This window comes from Colletotrichum orchidophilum, assembly GCF_001831195.1.
Source record: "Colletotrichum orchidophilum strain IMI 309357 chromosome Unknown Scaffold_155.1, whole genome shotgun sequence".
NCBI classification, from domain to species: domain Eukaryota; kingdom Fungi; phylum Ascomycota; class Sordariomycetes; order Glomerellales; family Glomerellaceae; genus Colletotrichum; species Colletotrichum orchidophilum.
Genome location: NW_019173111.1, coordinates 1 through 17,348, shown reverse-complemented (window position 1 = coordinate 17,348; position 17,348 = coordinate 1). Strand labels below are relative to the sequence as shown.

Here is a 17,348-nt window from a genome sequence, read left to right as displayed (position 1 = left end):
CCCCCGCCAAGGGAACGTATCGCATTCTGAAGCTCGCCCTTGTCCCGTTTGAGAGCCACTGCGATGATGAGAGTGGGAGACGAACCAGCCACTGATGGCGCGGCAGCGGCTGGCTTTCGTTAGGACTATTGCTTGTTGGCCTGGGGCGTACGGAATGTGCAACTGGGCGGTTTGGGAGTTTGTACGGTCGTGGGAGAGTATGGTCTCATTACCCACATTCGATGCGCGAGAGTAGCCTTGTTCCAAACGTGGCCCAAACAGCAACGAGGCGTAGGGCGACCGTGGTGAAGCAGAAGGGGCTGATGGGATTTCCTGCGTCTTCCCTTCACAGATTGCTTGTCAATAGCATGTTCTTGGATTGGATAATATCTGCTGTAGCTGATGGCCGGTCTGATGGGCATCGCTGGGGGGAGTGATGCTGTGCCTAGGAGCGAAGTATCCGTAGGGTGGGAGAAGGAAAGTGCGTATATTTCGGTAAGCTCCGTGATGGCGATGTGGACTGCAAATGTCTAAAAGGCTTGGCTTCGTGAAGATTAATTAGCTGTAGGGTCAACGCCGTCGTGGGCGGCTTGTCGGCGGCCAATGCTCTTGATGCGGGCAGCGTCCGATGAAGCCGAGCTGGGAGGAAGTGGATTCCGGGAGTCGAGCACGGTGGATGTGATTGGCAGGCGACGACGTTGATGCCAGACGGCGACTGTCCGAATAAGGTAGGCTTCTTTGGATATTAAGGTAAGGAACCTAGCGGGTGGGCGATGCCGTCCAGCCCGTTCCAACGGCCTTGTGTCCCAGGAACGGGAACGAGGCCCACAAAAGGAGCGCGGCGGCAGCCAGGAAGCGCGTTGTGAGGCCGGGATCATGTCTTTTGAGGACCTGGGTGGAATGATGTGGATGGGACTGGATTGTGGCATTCTGTCGACGGACGCGTATTCGTAGAAGAAAAAGAGGGAGATGGGAAAGCCAAGACTCGGAGGACAGGCAGAATGGGTGAGACGGATGGACGAACCATTGGGCTTCGTTCCCGTGGCGGGGCTGTCGTTTTCGATTGGGCCCATGGTAGCGAAGAATCTCCCCACGACCTGGCCACCTATTGTGTGTTTGTGCTACCAAGTACCTAATTACATGGCTGGCGCTTGCCTCCGTTGACCTGAAGCAACTTATGGTGATGTGCTTCCCAGCTCGATGATAGCGTCCGGCGTCCCGGCGTCCGGTGACTCTTGCCCTCGTCGACGGACTTGAACCTTGTATTGTTGCCCTCGAATGCTTACGAATAAGGTACAGAAGATGGGAGAGGAATGAGAGAGGCACAGGCAGGCGCAGATGCAGAAATGCGCCGTCCCGAAGCAGCAAGCACGTTGTACCTGCATTGTTCCATAGCCAGCCGATAATGATGCTGATTGGCCGTGGGCATCTCCGGCCCCGCCCAAGTAAGCGTAATATGGCCTGGCCCCTGAGGCTCTAAGATAGCCTCTAGCAGCTTAGCACCCCTGCCCTGGGGCCATGCTCAGACGTTTTTTTCTTTCCTTCAACTCCATCTCAACTTTGTCGAGTCCTCGACTCAGAAGCGGCACGCATCGCTGCTCTGTGCGGATGGTCTGTTCTTACTCTCGCGTTTACACTCTCACACTCACTCTCATGTTCAGTCTCAGTCTCAGTCTCACCACATTTACTCACTCCGGGTTCCATCGTAGCCCCTTTCCCACTTGCTCCTCACACAGTCCTATCTGTTCAACGCTGTTGTTGCTGCTGTCTCCTCCCCTAGTCGTCGTCTTTGGTCTCATCCCGCACACCATCGTTCTTCAATACACACACCCATTCCATGTAGTTTCTCTGGATAGCCCCAAACCCTGGAAACCTTACCCTGTCCCTCGAGCCACCGCAGACACAATGTCGCAGGCTCTCGCCCATCTCGGCTTGTCACCAAGACCGACGACAAGAGCCCACCGGCTTGCCTAGCCTGGGGTTTCTATCGCCCGAGATTTACCTGCATCCGTACTTGAACTTCTGTCTTACCTTGGCTGTTCTCTGATTCTGAATGTGATTTTGCATCTCCTTTGCGGTTACGACCGCCCATTGTCGCATTTTCCCGCTGCTTGAAAACTTATCCTACCCTACTCTGCAGATGCTCACCGTTCGAGACCCGCGAGGCCCTGCTTCCATGCCCACTACACGATTCCCCCCCCTATCCCTACCCCCCCTTGTCTTGAATCACCCCTGCCGCTCTCACCCTCCCCTAGGCCCCCTCCCCTTGCCCCCTTGCCCCCCTCCACCCCCCGCCCTGAACCAAACGGGTCCACCTCACACACCTCACACACCCATGGACCTCACACCCGAGACTTCGCTCTTACTCCTCTTCATCCTGTGATCGCCCACCTCCCGACGCTGCGCATTTGACTCTGATTTCTTCCTTCTTCCAGCGTCCTTTTCCCACACCCCTTTCCGTCACTGCAAGTAGGGACAAGTAATATCGCCAATCCTCTCAATCCCCCGCGAATACCAAGAATTCTTACCAGCCGCCGAGTGCAGGCATTTTGTGCAGGTGAGTGTGCGAACCTCTTCTCATGGCTTGTATCATCGACACAAAATCACCTTATAATCGCTACATTTCCCCTTGCATCGCCCATCCGTCTTCCTCGTCTTTTGCCGGTAGAAAAGCAGCAGCAGAAGCAGCAGCCCTCTCTCGGACACTCTCTTGCGTCCCCAAAACTCTGTTGTGTGCCATAAGCACTTTGGCCCCCCTTCGTCTTTCCTGCTTCCTCCCGCCACCTTCTGTCATTTGCATTCCAGCTCGTGCTCTCTCCCACCTTTTCCCACCGTCGTGCCGCTTGGTGCGTGAAATTGTCTTTTCGCTGACCCAGTGACCACCGGATCGCAGGCTCGAATTTCCGCTCTTTTTTCCTGGGTTCGCGCGTGCTTCTGATCGACTCCTCATTCCTCTTCGTCTACTTTCATTTAGATGCATTATTTTCTGCGCCCCTTCAGCAGGCTCTGAACCAACCCCAAAGTTCAATTATACCCGCGACCGTTCGCACCACCGCCGCCACCGCCACCACCGTTACGATAGGAATTACCACGACGAGGGAAGGGAAAAACAGACGGGGAAGTTTAATTGGAATCCGAGAAAGAGTCGAGAAGAAGACCAACCCGCTACTGGGAAATTTCGGATCGGAAGGAACGCCGCAAGAGACCGACCGTCCAAGAAACCCTGGCTAGCGACAGCCAGAACGAATTGCTTGTCATGGACTACTACTACGCGGGTTCCGAGAAGCCCTCGGAACGCTCAAGATGGACGCCCCTCACCCGCATGCTGCTCTCCGGAGAGATGACCCAGGAGAAGCAAAAGGATTTGACGATGCGGGAGCGCTTCGACCGTTGGATGATTAACGAAGGATACCGAAGAGTGTACGTATACGGACGTCCATGTCGATTCCCAGTAAACAGTTCTAACTGCGAGCAGATTCGTATTCGTGTTCCTCATGCTTCACGGACTCGTCTTCGCGTTTGCCTCGGTCAACTTCGCCCTCAAGGACAACTTGCAAATAGCACGAGACACGTTTGGCCCGACATTCATCATTGCACGTTCGGCTGCGCTGGTGCTCCACGTCGACGTTGCTTTGGTCCTCTTTCCCGTGTGCCGCACCCTCATCTCTCTGGCCCGCCAGACTCCGCTCAACGGAATTATTCAGTTCGACAAGAACATCACCTTCCACATTACCACTGCTTGGTCCATTGTCTTCTTCTCTTGGGTTCACACCATTGCCCATTGGAACAATTTCGCCCAGATTGCCGCCAAGAACAACCTCGGCATCTATGGCTGGCTGCTGGCCAACTTTGTCTCCGGACCCGGCTGGACTGGCTATGTCATGCTAATCGCGCTCATGGGTATGGTCTTCACCTCCGTTGAGAAGCCTCGCCGTGCCAACTATGAGCGATTCTGGTACACCCACCACATGTTCATTGTCTTCTTCTTCTTCTGGTCCATTCACGGTGCGTTCTGCATGATTCAGCCCGACTTTGCTCCCTTCTGCACCAGCATCGGTACTTCCGCCATTGGTGTGTTTTGGCAGTATTGGATGTACGGTGGCTTCGTCTACCTGGCTGAGCGTGTCGCCCGTGAGGTCCGTGGACGCCACAAGACGTACGTATCCAAGGTCATCCAGCACCCCAGTAATGTCTGCGAGATTCAGATCAAGAAGGAGCACACCAAAACCAGAGCTGGACAGTACATCTTCTTCTGCTGCCCTGCTGTCTCTCTCTGGCAGTACCACCCTTTCACCTTGACCAGCGCCCCTGAGGAGGACTACATCTCCATCCACATGCGTGTTGTCGGTGACTTCACACGCGCCGTCTCGATGGCTCTCGGCTGCGAATGGGACAAGAAGAAGGACGATGCCAGCAAGGTCGTCGGTGTCAACAGCGATTCTAGCGAGGTCGACCCCGCCCTTCGTCGGGTCTTACCCCGCGTCTACATTGACGGACCGTTTGGCTCAGCCTCCGAGGACGTTTTCAAGTACGAGATCTCTGTTCTCTGCGGTGCTGGTATCGGTGTTACGCCCTTCGCGTCTATCCTGAAGTCCATTTGGTACCGGATGAACTATCCTCAGCAGAAGACTCGGCTGAGCAAGGTTTACTTCTTCTGGATTTGCAGAGACTTTGGCTCTTTCGAGTGGTTCCGCTCCCTGCTTCTCGCCATCGAAGCCCAGGATGTCGACAATCGCATCGAGATTCACACCTACCTGACGGCCAAGATCAAGGCGGACGATGCGACGAACATTATGATTAACGACGCCAATGCCGACAAAGATACTATCACTGGTCTGCGCTCACCAACCAACTTTGGTAGACCCAACTGGGACATGATTTTCAGAGGTATTCGCAAGCTGCACTCGCCCGCCGAGGCTGGTGTTTTCTTCTGCGGTCCCAAGGGTTTGGGCAGCTCGCTGCACATTTACTGCAATAAGTACAGTGAACCTGGGTAAGTCACCGTTCTGGATCAGAAGATGCTTCCAATGCTAACACCGGCACAGCTTCTCATTCGTATGGGGCAAGGAGAACTTCTAAGCCAACTTCGGAGCAAAAGGCAACAATTTCGTTTCGTTTCCCTCTTCCACCACATTATTCGTCATCAATATCAGCGTCGTTGCTTGCCTTTACCATTCTGTCTCTCCTTTCCCACACTATCATTTCTGAAGTGGCAGGATAGACTGTCACGGAGTCTCATCCACTGGGTTGCGTGTTGCGGTTGCGCCGGACGCCACAGGACCAGGAAGACGGCGGGTATCGGTGAAACGGTCGACGGCAGCATGGGCATGCTGTGAGAGAGGAAAGTTTTAAGGGCGGCACCGAGGAATTATATCGGCGGATGATGATAATTTTGGGCGTCATCCCCGTAACCCTTGTGGATATACTACTTACTACTACCGACATTTATACATTGTACCTAGCGATGCCATCATCAGTATACTTAGACAGTTTTTGATGCAGCAAGGCACAAGGCTCTTGCAAAAGTCAACTTGGTTTCTTTCAGCCGTGTTATCGTCTACCTGTGTATGTGCGCGTGTGAGAGGAGAATCGGAGATGAGCTGAGACGTGCCAAGCACGATCCCTCACGGAATCGATCCCTTCTTCGCCACCGTTTGCGCTGAATCAACTACTTGGGCCATGCGGGCGCTCGGACGTGGGAACCACCAGATGACGACGCTCGTGAGGGCGTCTTTTTTGGTTTCGAGACGCCCATTGTAAAACGCATGACTGGGATGATATCGGACGAACAAGGGGTGTAACATGCCGCATGGTCAGGACTTCTTCCGTAGGGTCGTAAGCCGTTTTCTTGGCACTTGCTTGGCCGCCGCTCTAAGTGAAGTGCGGTGACTTTTGGCCGGGCGCGCGTGCTATGGTTGATTGGGCCTGGCTGACGGCTGTTGGGTGATGGATGAGTGAGGGATGGATGATGGGCGAAGGACAAGCTTGGCTTTGCTTGGCGATTTCGGGTATCTAGTTTGGCGTCACGGAAAAGCAGGGGGACTTGGCTTGGTGATTGGACATTTTATGCGATGAGGCTCATCTCATGAATTGACTGTATTTTCCTTTCTCGAAACCTGCTTACTCGACATACGTGCCTCACTGGGAGGGAATACGCGTATAGTTCCGTCCCAGCCCCGTTGGAAGTGCCCGGTTGTGTCTCCACTCCGGACTCTCTCCACTTCGGACCCGAGTGTGACCGCCGTTTGGTTTGGTTTGGTTCGGAAGGGTGAGACTGTAACTCGTATCACCGGCATTGTTTGGAATTTATCGGAGGCTGGTCAGACCAGTGGCTTTCAATCCACTGGAGCGCTTTTCTATTGGGCGATGACTGGACTTTCCTGTTCTTTGGCTTGCATCACAGCGGACTTGTAGGATAGATGACCTTTTGTTCCAGCCGATATATTGAAGTAATTTAGCGCCTAGAAGCGCGAGAGACTAAATGAATAGGTGAATAGTGCTCCAAAGTAGTAATAGCACCAACCAATTTCTTCAACTCAATTCCATCATTCATCAAATCCGGGAAGGGTTTGGCCCTCCTGTGCGACCAGATTAACGACGACCGGAAACACTCGACTCCACCGTCGATTGCTCGCTCGACCACAGGTTTTGCCCTCAGGCGTAGGAGATTCGAGCAGGCCCATTCGCACCCGGAAGCACTGGTGGCTTCAACCCAGGCCGATACAGCAGGCATTGCTCCTAGCGCGCACTGCATGTTCATTCGGATACATGTGCAAGAAAATACTCAACACCAAGACTGTCCTATCTGAAGACCTTGGACCTTTATTGATGATTTTGCTGCTTTGCCATTATTGATATTTCGGAGGAAGAGCAAGCAAGGTCCCTCCGCCGTGGACTCCCCCACTTGACTATCGAGTACGGTGACAAACTCTCGAACTTACTACGGCACAAGTCTTCTGTAGTACTATAGTGTAACTAGATAAACCCCGGCAAGCGAACGTTATGCGGGCCTCACTTGGTTGTACTTGCTCGGGTATTAGTAGAAAGACCAGTACGATCAGAGTTATCTGGTGGCGGACGTTGAAAACCCTCTTGCAGCAGTTGAGTCACTTGATGAACCACCGAGGACCTCTTCATGCAGGATCAGGGGAATTCTGAACATAACCATAGAGGTTCACCCCCGGCGTATCTTACGCCTTTAAGAAGTACGAAAACGCCCAGCTGCAGTGCTCAAATGATTTAAAATCCTCACAGCAAACATTCCCAATCTACCACACTTTCGAGGCCCTCAACAGCCAACCAAAATTCTTCACTCTACGCTGCGAAGAAATCATGTTGTCTAGCGTTTGTACGAGATTTCTCGTCATTTCTGACACTCATGGAGACACATTTTCGAGCGAAAAGATGCCTTGTGAACCAGTTGACGTCGTAATCCACTGCGGCGACCTCACACAGCACTCAACGTTGAACGAATTCCGCAAAACGCTTGATATGCTAAAGAAGTTCAAGGCACCGCTCACGCTCGTCATTGCAGGCAACCACGACTTCTCGCTTGACCCCACGGCGTTCAAGGCAAAGATTGAGGAAGCCAACCGGATTAGCGGTGAGCCTCTCGAGGCAGCCCTGCTTGAAAGCGAATTTGGCGGGAATGGAACGGTTAGGAAAATCTTCACAGACGCTCAGAAAGACGGCATCTTTCTCCTGGACGAGGGCACGCACGAGTTCGCTCTGGCGAATGGTGCCACCTTCAAGGTCTACGCCAGTCCGTATACTCCATCTTCCTCAGAGGGCTGGGGCTTCTCCTACAATCAAGGTGACGGACACCACTTTGATATCCAGGCGGACACAGACATTGTCATCACGCATGGCCCGCCCCACGGGATGATGGATATGGCCGCGGATAGAGAGCGCATCGGCTGTCCTCAACTCTTTGCTGCTGTCGCACGATCTCAACCACGTCTACACTGTTTCGGACACGTACACGGTGGCTGGGGAGCAAAGCGTGTGGCTTGGCGCCCGCAACTATCCAGCAATCCTTCACACTTTAGCGATATTGATCACGATAAGTCCAAGCTTGTTGATAATCTCTCGTCACTCAGGGGCACCAAGTTCGAATCCGAGGATGACAAGAAGGAAAGGGAAGAGAAACTCGAACTCTACAAGAAGCAAAGGTGTTGTGTCTCAGAACATCTTCGTGGAGGTATGAGCTCATCGAAACCAAAGAGCACAATGTTTGTCAACGCCGCGATCGAAACAGGTGGTGAATTACAACACTATCCTTGGATCATTGCCATCGATCTGCCAACAAGCGAAACTAGCATGATGCCAAAGACTGAGCGGAAGAGAAAACGTGAGGGGGCACATCAAGAGCCCGAGGAAGTAAAGAAGACTCGGATTGAACATGAATAGAAATTGGTTAGATTGATGTTTGGCAAGTCAAAACCTTCTTTTTTTGAACTATGGGAATTGGCCTTTGTTCGGACAAGTGGCTATTCTAAAAAGAGGGTTGCGTGGCTTCAATAACAAATTACCAACACTTTCCCGTTTTCATCGGCAGTTCTCCATCGTGACTTTCCACGCTGGTCCTAGGATCTCGGGGCTGACTTCGTTGCCACTCACGGTACAGATTTTCCGATGCATTAACGCCTTCGACATCCATAACGTTCTCGCCCACTGTTCCAACATCACTTCGCCTGACCTGCGTATGAGGGAGATTGGCTGTATTGGAGAACCCGATCGATGAAGCCTTCCCCTCGACCCTGCTGGGACATCACGACACCTAATGTATCCGTACTACATACTCTATCCCTCGAAAGTATCACTTTTACGACACAGGCGGAGATGAAATACAAATGGATTCGTTTGGGAAATGATTGGAAATGGTTGAAGTGGAGGCCAACTCTCTCAAAAGACCAGAGATCAGTCAACAACATCAGTCTGTGACCTGAGGCAATGGACTTTTCCAGGATCACAAATCTTTGCAATTTGGCTTATGACGGAACGCCTGAGAATCTGGCCAAGAGCAGACTATCCCTTCGTTTACCAAGACTTCGCACATTGAGACTTGAACGAAATACCCCGATAGATTTTGCTAGGGATTTCGCTCTCGCATTGTCTCGGCACTCGCTACAGAGCCTTTCTTGGTTAGAAGCTGGCCAAGACAAGTACATCATTCGAATCCTGGAACACCATGGACGTTCTCTCACCCATTTCGAATGCCGGCCCACGCCAGAAAGCCTCGAGTCCAAAAGGTCAACGCTTCCAAAGAAGGTACTGCAAGACATTCGTACCCTGGCATCCAGTTTGCAATCACTGGCAATGGACCTCAATCATAACGGCACGCAGCCTCGGGAGGACCTTCGCGCTCTATCATCGGGCCTTCCGGGTGGAGTGGTCAATCCCACACTATACCTAGAAATAGCGAGCGAATATCGTCAACTCTTGACGTTGCGCAGTTCATTCGACATACATCACGTAGCGAGTCCGTTGAACATCATCAACTTCTTCCCGGGCAACTGGACGAGGCCGTGGGTGGGCCGATCAGCATGTTCACCTTGGCTGGATGGCATACGTTTCCTTACCAGAGCAGCTGAGCTTCTGCCCGCCGCTCCCCGTGCCGCACGCTATCCAAGCCTGTAAACAGCGCAGACTAGACGGGACTTGGCGAGAAGCTCCGATGACGGTGTGAACGCTCCATTATGCTCTTACTTGTATGAAGATTCGGCTCTGTACTTATAATGCGAATGTGACATGCGTCGAGGACATTTGTAAGACGCATGGCGGTGTAAAAGAGTCTTGAACCATTCATGCGCGGCAATGTCCATGCCGAAAATATACGTTGTTAGTAATCTGTAGACAAGTCCTTAGGAACCCAGACCAATACGCCTTGAACCTGCCAATCGAGTGTGCAGTTCATTCAGATAGTAATGTTCTTTTGTCAAGTCCAGTGGATGCTAGCTGCCCTAAGTGCTCTGCCAAACGGATATGACTGATTGCCAAAAGCAGGCGCCATGTAAGGCATAATAACTGAGGTAAGGTACATTGGCAAACTTCCCTTCCCTCTGTTGTCGGTCTTCTTCTTCGCGACATCATAAACAAACTTCTTGGTAAGCTGCTGGGATATACTTGATCAAGAGGAGTTGGAGAACTTAGTTGGTGGTGCTGCTGCCTTGGGGCAGTTTGAATTCTTTCTTTTAATTGCGCTTCTTGGCGCCAACAATGGCGCGGCTGCAATACGGCTACTGGATATTTATTTATGAAACAGAAAGTTCAGATATTATCAGTGAATAAAATGAAGGGGACTGTAGCTATCCCTTATTATGACCTGATCTGTGTTTCCAGTCATTGCGTGAAGTTAAAGGAGGCGAAAGATCATGTGAGCTTATTAGTCATTATGAATGAAATCCTCACCTCTTCCGGCGACGACCCATGGGGAAGATAAATACAAACATCCTTCAGGTGGAGGCCTCGACAGGGAGCGGGCAAGAATGGAGGCGAGTGCATGTCAAATGGTACAAAAGTGAAATGTCTTACCACACTTGTGAGTACGAAATGGAGAAAATGACTGAACTATTTCTGGAGAAATAAAGCTTGAATTGGAAGATGCATTCCCGGCGGATGAGCGCCTCACTGAGAGCACAGACGTTGGGATAAGAACGTCAAGCCCCAAGCTGAATGAGCTCTGCGTGTGCCCTGGACTTGGAGCGAGTTGTGGCTCAACTCGATTACTCACCGACCGGTGGACGCTGTGTCTCTGGGCAATTTCCGGGAATTACAACCACTGGGTCCCTCGACACCCGAGCGTCCCGGGCGGTCCCTCTTCATCTTTTTTTTTTGGGGTAAGCGCTTTCAAAGCTGCTATCCGTAGTATGAGGTTGATTATCGGGCTTTTGGAGAGTTGACAGATCCGAACATGCGGATTACGTGAAGCTGGGACTCCTGGAGAGATTGAGTTGTGGCGGGCCTTTGTTCCATCTGGAGGATCTTCGAGACCCGGGAATCCTTACAATCTGCTCTCGTGTCGCAGACGGGTGTCGATCTACAGAGGATGACGCCGTTCGACGAGCCCACCTCCCTAAACCGACCGCTTTGCAGACCTGCTGGCAGCTGCACCTCGTATTCCTGTTTCGCCTCCTTTTCTGGTGTGTGTGTGTGTGTGTGTGTGTGTGTGTGTCAACTTTGGTGTGTGTTTTTATGCGCTGTCTGCTGTAAGCGTCTGCCCAGGCTGTTATCATTCTGCCCATGCGCCGATCGTATGACGGACGTCGACACCACTCCTGCCACATGTGGTGAGTTGTAAGTCCTCAATACTAGTTTACGAGGCAATGTGAGACAAAGCGCATAGTTGGTTTCCCGGCCCCTTCTTTCTTTTTTTCCGACAACCGTATTGTTTCTGTTCAATTTAAGCGCGTGCTTGTCAATTTCGGGATACGGGCACCGCCAGAATATCGACTTTGGAAGGTATTGTCTAAATGCAAGCTGATGTGGCGCTAGCTGACGATTTCAGGAATCCAGGGTCTATCGACGCCCAGATGACCAGCGCCACAGCGGCGCTGGATGACTGAACTGGCAGAAGAAGACGGATGGGGATTTGTCGCCCGGCATGGGATCCAAATCAGTCCTGGCGAGAGAGTCGCAACATCTATCAAGGGTCCTCGTGTGATCCAACGGTTGCGACGTTTTGAACCTTCTCAACACCGCGTAATGCATACTGCAAATTGAGAGACGTCCTTGTCATGGCAGTTTCAACATGTTTTCTTCTTTTGCGCGTCATTGTCGTAGTCGTCGTCGTCGTGGCCGGTGTTGGGGTCCTTGGGTTACTTACTATGTAGCCATCGTATGTTGCCCACTTGGGTTCATCCCGCGGTCCGGATGATCGGTCCCGTCCGTTCATGTCCCTCAGGGACCAAGGCGGGTTTCCGATCATCTCGTGTTGCTGCCGATTGCTGATGGCCCAATGGAATTCCACCTTCTGTCGTCGGGTTGCTCATTCGTCCTCCTGACACCAGAGCCTTGCTGCTGTTGGTGATAGCCATCGAATGGCGTTCAATTGACATGTTATCAACCCGAACAATCTCGGGGTCGGAGAGAGCGAGATAGAGACACGTTTGGGGGCGCACAGCACCTCGGTTCCCATCATCCCGTGCCAGGTTCCACTGGCGGCAGTGACTGGCCCAGGCCCCAGTCCAGGGGCAACCCATGACGTGCGTGCGAAGAGCCCGGCCACCGCGGGCAGTCAACGGAGGGCCTGTCGAGCACTGCCATTGCAGCAATCAGCGGGCATCCAAGCAGCGGTGCGCATCACCATCAAGAACACTCTCGGATGGCGGGGAGAGACCCTGTTGAGGACTCGAAGAGGATGGGCTTGAAAAGCCTTTGCTGTCGGAATCGTCGTTCCCTTTTCGTGCTCCCCTTCTATAGTTGTGTCATTGTGTTTCCTTCTTGGGTTTGTCTAAATTAAACATTGGTTAGCCTTTTTCCATCTCCCCCCCGCCCTTTGGTTTTATTTCCTTTGGGTTTGGGCCGCCCTCGAGCAGCACCATTTGACGACCTGCCATTTGGGAGCAGCGAGAGGAGCGATTTAATAACTCGACGCCCCTCCCGCCCACTCTTTTTCTCGATTTTTTTCCTGTCACTTGTCCATTCAAAAGTCTTGAAGAGAAAGCCCCTCTTTCATACCGTCGGGTCGGGTTTCTCCCCAGTATCCGACGGTGGAGAGGGAGAGTCTGACTCTGAGGGAATCGCTGAATCGCTGCTCAGACTGACGGAGAAGACGGGGTTTTAGCAGCAAGCTCCAAGAGTCCAGAGAAGGGGGAAATGCCATCCACGAACCATTTCAGGAGCCATGAGTCCATCGGACCATGACAGATCAGGCAAAAAACCAGTGACCGCGCCACCTGGGACGGGGGGACGCTATTACGAGTGGCTTTCCCATTAGCACCCCGTCGGCCGGGACGCTAACCTCGACGGAATCTGCGCTGCTGCGGAGGTTCAGGCACTTGGCGGGACTTGTGCAGATTTGGCTGCATTGTGTGCATTTTGCATGAAAAATCTGTACGAAGTATCCGTCACGAAGGATTTTTATCCAGTCGTCCAGTCGCGTCAATCGATAGGGGCCTCTTTCCCGCCCTCTCCGCCCCTTCCAAGGCACCTTACACCACCGTGACCAGCTAGGTAATCAACCGAAACTGACCCGGTGTGACCTAAGCCATCTTCCTTCCTCCCCCCGTTTACCTTACGTATCTGCCTCCCCCGACGATTGTACGTTCGTCTAATACTCGTACCGTTTCTTCTTTCCCACGACCTACTGCACGACGCCATTCCCATTCCACCGTGTTTCGCCGCGGTGGCACAATACACACTCACACTCACACTCGTTCAACCCGCCTTTGGTCACCGCCGCATCCTCCTTCATCAATCCGCCTTGAACCCTTCGCCCCCCCATCCCCCGTTTCAACCTTCCACTTCCACACAACAAAAAGTCAACTTCATTCTCAACAGTGCCATTGCGCCCATCCTCAGTTGTTTACTCCTCGTAGGGAGACCGAATCGCGGCCATGCGTCTCGGATCAGCTGGCCTCGCGGTCCTGCTCTGGTCCTCCTTCACCACTCTTACAACCGCCTTCCCCTTCGCCGATAATGTCAACCCCACGCCCGTCCTCCGACCCCGACAAGCCGGCACCGGCTCGACGCCCACCTCCACGACATCCGCAGTCGCCTCGGAGACCACAGCACCAGCAGAGACGTCCGCCGCGGCAGAGCCCACCACGACCGTAACAGTCACGACCACCGTCGGCGGCGGCGGCGCCGGCGGAACCGTCACGTCGACGACTGTCTTCTTGCGAACAATCATCACCACCGTCGTCGTCACGTCCACGACCTTCCAGACCACCACCATCACCAGCAACGATGTCGCGACCGCCACCGTCACCCACTACGTCACCTCCACCGTCCTCGCCAAGCGCAGCCTCAACTTCCTCCCCGCCCCCGATGCCCCCTTCGACGCACCGGCAGCGCAAATCACCCCCGCCGTCGATCCAAGAGATATCCGAAGATACGGCGTCATCGAGAAGCGCGCCCTCGTCACTGTAGTCGTCACCGTCTCCGGCTCTGCGGCCGCCGACACTACTGTCCTAAGCACCCAAACCAGCACCGTCGTCGTCACCACCACCTCAAACACCGTATTCACCTCCATGATCACCAGCACCCTCTTCAACAACGCCAAGACCACAATCACTGTCGAGTCCACCCTAACCGTCACCTCCACCTCCATCAACACCGCCGCGCCCACCACCGTCGAAAGCGGTCCGACGACCGGCAACCTCGGCACCGCCACCGCGACCGCGACCGGCGGCGCGCAGAGCACGGGCAGCTCGAGCAGCGGAGGAGGACTCTCCACGGGAGCACAGGCCGGAATCGGTGTTGGTGTCGGCGTTGTAGGCCTTGCTGCCCTGATTGCAATCGGTTACTGGCTCTACAAGCGCCGCAAGGCCAACCGACCCTCTCGCGCCGACCTCGACGACATGCGCGCTTACGACCCCAACGGTCCCTCGCCCCTCGGCGGGTCAGCAGGTATGTCCGAGGCGGGATATGGCGGTGCCGCTGCGCTTGGAGCGGGTGCGGGAACGCAGAGACGGCAGCCCGTGCACAAGCACCAGCTCTCGCCGCCCTCGCAGAGCGTGAGCCCCGTATCGAACAGCACCGTGTCGCCGACAGGTGGTGCGCAGGAGCTCGGCGGGACGAGGATCTTACCGGCGGAGATGGGCGGCGACGAGGTCGTCGAGATGGGCGAGTCACAGCCCAGGCCTCAGCCGCAGCAGCCGCCGCAGCAACAGCAGTCGAGACCCGCACCGGGGATGACGTACAACTCGGGTCCTGTCCCGGATGTCTATGAGATGCCTACCGAGAGGTATCGGTAATGTCGTAATTTCTTTTGTAACATGTGTAAGCTTTTTCTAAAAGATGAGAGGAATTCCAAGGAGAAGATCTTAGGGGGGGTGCATATATGGATCCACCAGCGGAGGAGGGTTGTTATTTACATGAACATTTTTGAGAAAGCGTAGCATCGAGTCCCAGGCGGGACAAATTGGTATCAGAAAGAGCAAAGAAAGCAGTTCCAAAAGAAGAAGACTGCTTGAGGGAATGGAGATTTTCCCACGTAGAGGATATTCGGTAGATAATCTTCATAATGTGTATGACATGGAAACACGTGTGTAGTAAACCATCATTGTGAGCTTGCGTGATGTGATAAAAGTCAGTCGGAAGGAAGACGGCATGCCCTTCTTAACGAATCCCATGGAGACCAAAGCTCCATGCTCAAGACCGATGGGGCTCGGCCGCACCTTCAGCCGTTTTGTCGCATCAAACGGCGCCCCGGAGCCTCCGTGGGTGCGATGTGCGGGTTCTAGCCTTGCCGTTGGGAGCGTGGCGTGCAGGTGTGGAATGCGGCGTTTGCTGACTGCGTCGGAGGATTGGGCTGAATGACACTCGCGACTTGCTTTGGAGGGGATGTAGCTGCGGTGTCGGTTTATATGGGAGGCATTGTGCGAGAGATGGGAGAGGGGAGAAGGGGGGGAAGGAAGGTTTCGTGGAAAGTAGCAGTGTATGACTGCGCACGTGTGAATGAACTGTGAACGTGAAAGCCCGGGGATGGATTCCCGATGGCTGGGATCATTCGTTCATCCCAAGGTTTCATCCTTTCGTTTTTTGAATCTGGTAGATGGGATGACCATGTGATGTGTCTGTGTGTGTATGTGTGTGTATGTGTGTCCCTGACTTCAGGACGACCACTTTTCGGGGATCTTTACTTTCCGGCGTTGGAGATGCAGCCATCGATTGGGATGTGAGATGGGGGGCCGCGTCGCGATGCGACCCTACTTATCCAAGATTTGTCACAGTAAGTCTCGATTGACAGTGACTTCGGGACATTAAAGTTGAAATCTCGGCGCCGTTGCCGGCATGATCGTGGAGTTGCGCAAACTTCTCTGTTTGCATGTAACATGGTAGTCCACCTCTAGAAGCCTGTCGGTCGTGCAAATGTTCCGCTTCCTCGACAACACGCTATAGATTCGATGCGGAGACCATCGGCGACAAACTTACCGATACTATTGCATGGCATCCATCTGCAAATGCAAGCCAAGACTCTTACGACGCAACGACATGATAACAGTCTTGGAAGCTGGATGACACATGTACATTGGGGGCAAACCTTTCTAGGGTACCTGGGGTTGATGGTACTGAATTGTGTGCGGCAGATGCTTACACATGGCGAGCACAGTAGCGCAAGGCGGTGGCACCATGTCGGGCATCTCCTACATTTACGCTTAGAATATAATAACCACCGCGGCGGGTCTTTTGACAAATGAAACGAAGTATTCTGTATCCGTACCATGGTTGCGTGTTCCGGACCCCGGGACTTCTTGGCTCTTTGCGGTCTTATCTGCGCATGCGGTTCCCAATCTCTACAGGAAATCCCGCTGCCGTGGGTGAGGGAACGATGGAGGGGGAGGGGCTGTTTTTTTGTTTCTTGATAATCTCTTGTGACTCTTCAACTTTTCTCATCCCAGAGCCCTCCTTCATAAATAACTTTCCAACCCTGGATGAACGCAACGCCAACCGCCGTCTTGCTTCTCTTTCCTGCTAGACGCAATATCTCTCATCTGATTCCAAACTCGAGTGGCTCCTCCCACAAGCGGACTTGGAACCTTGTCCCTACTCTTCTAGCCCGTCAAGCGTTTTAGGCGGAGTTTTGGTGACTAGTCAACATCGTGCCATTGTGTCTTTCAAGGCCCCGCCGACATAGGAACCAGAGGGGCAGCTCATAAAAAAGAGAAAAGCGCGAGAGGAAAATCTTGCTGTTGCGCGGCACACTCACACACACACATACATCTCACACACATAAGGTACACCAGGCACACCCCGCCATTGAAGCAGCTCCAACCCCGCCTTCATCATTCTGGTGGCTTTCTGACGACAGCGAGGTGGAATTCTAGGGAGCTTTAGACTCCCTTCAACGGCTGGCTAAACTCTAAATTTGCAACCCACTGCCAGTTCTCGGGCAAGGTAGACCCCTAAACCCATCGCCGGCGCAAAATCCTCCCTCTCACGGAGCCGCTCATCGCCTCCGGACACCCCCGCACAACACCCGGCGCATCGTAAAGTTTCGCCCGGCCTATCGCCGTATCAGCGGCGTGACCACAATCATGGACGCCTCCGGCAAAGAACGCGTCGACAAAGACACCGGCCTGGGCCCCGGCCTTGGCCTTGGCCCCTCACATTGGGGGGTGTCACGGGTGTGTACGGATACTCTGTAATGCAGTATAGTGTGTCTCGAACTCTTCTGTCACTGTGAGGGGCAAAGCTCCGTAGAC

At 53.5% G+C, this 17,348-nt stretch overlaps 3 protein-coding genes across 3 annotated transcripts; all 3 read left to right on the top strand.

Annotated features, from left to right (window-relative positions):
* Positions 1 to 3,235: 3,235 nt before the first annotated feature.
* CORC01_12489 (ferric reductase like transmembrane component) lies at positions 3,236 to 5,058 on the top strand (the record flags this gene model as incomplete). The annotated part of the gene is made up of 3 exons (XM_022624109.1): positions 3,236 to 3,399; positions 3,455 to 4,972; positions 5,025 to 5,058. The coding sequence occupies 3 exons, from the start codon at positions 3,236 to 3,238 to the stop codon at positions 5,056 to 5,058; spliced, it is 1,716 nt and encodes a 571-aa protein (XP_022469365.1).
* Positions 5,059 to 7,383: 2,325 nt separating this feature from the next.
* Positions 7,384 to 8,388, top strand: CORC01_12488 (uncharacterized protein; the record flags this gene model as incomplete). The annotated part of the gene is made up of 1 exon (XM_022624108.1): positions 7,384 to 8,388. One exon carries the CDS (start codon positions 7,384 to 7,386, stop codon positions 8,386 to 8,388), a length of 1,005 nt encoding a protein of 334 aa, XP_022469364.1.
* A 5,147-nt stretch (positions 8,389 to 13,535) lies between these two features.
* CORC01_12487 (uncharacterized protein) lies at positions 13,536 to 14,897 on the top strand (the record flags this gene model as incomplete). Its single annotated transcript, XM_022624107.1, has 1 exon — positions 13,536 to 14,897. One exon carries the CDS (start codon positions 13,536 to 13,538, stop codon positions 14,895 to 14,897), a length of 1,362 nt encoding a protein of 453 aa, XP_022469363.1.
* Between the last annotated feature and the right edge of the window lie 2,451 nt (positions 14,898 to 17,348).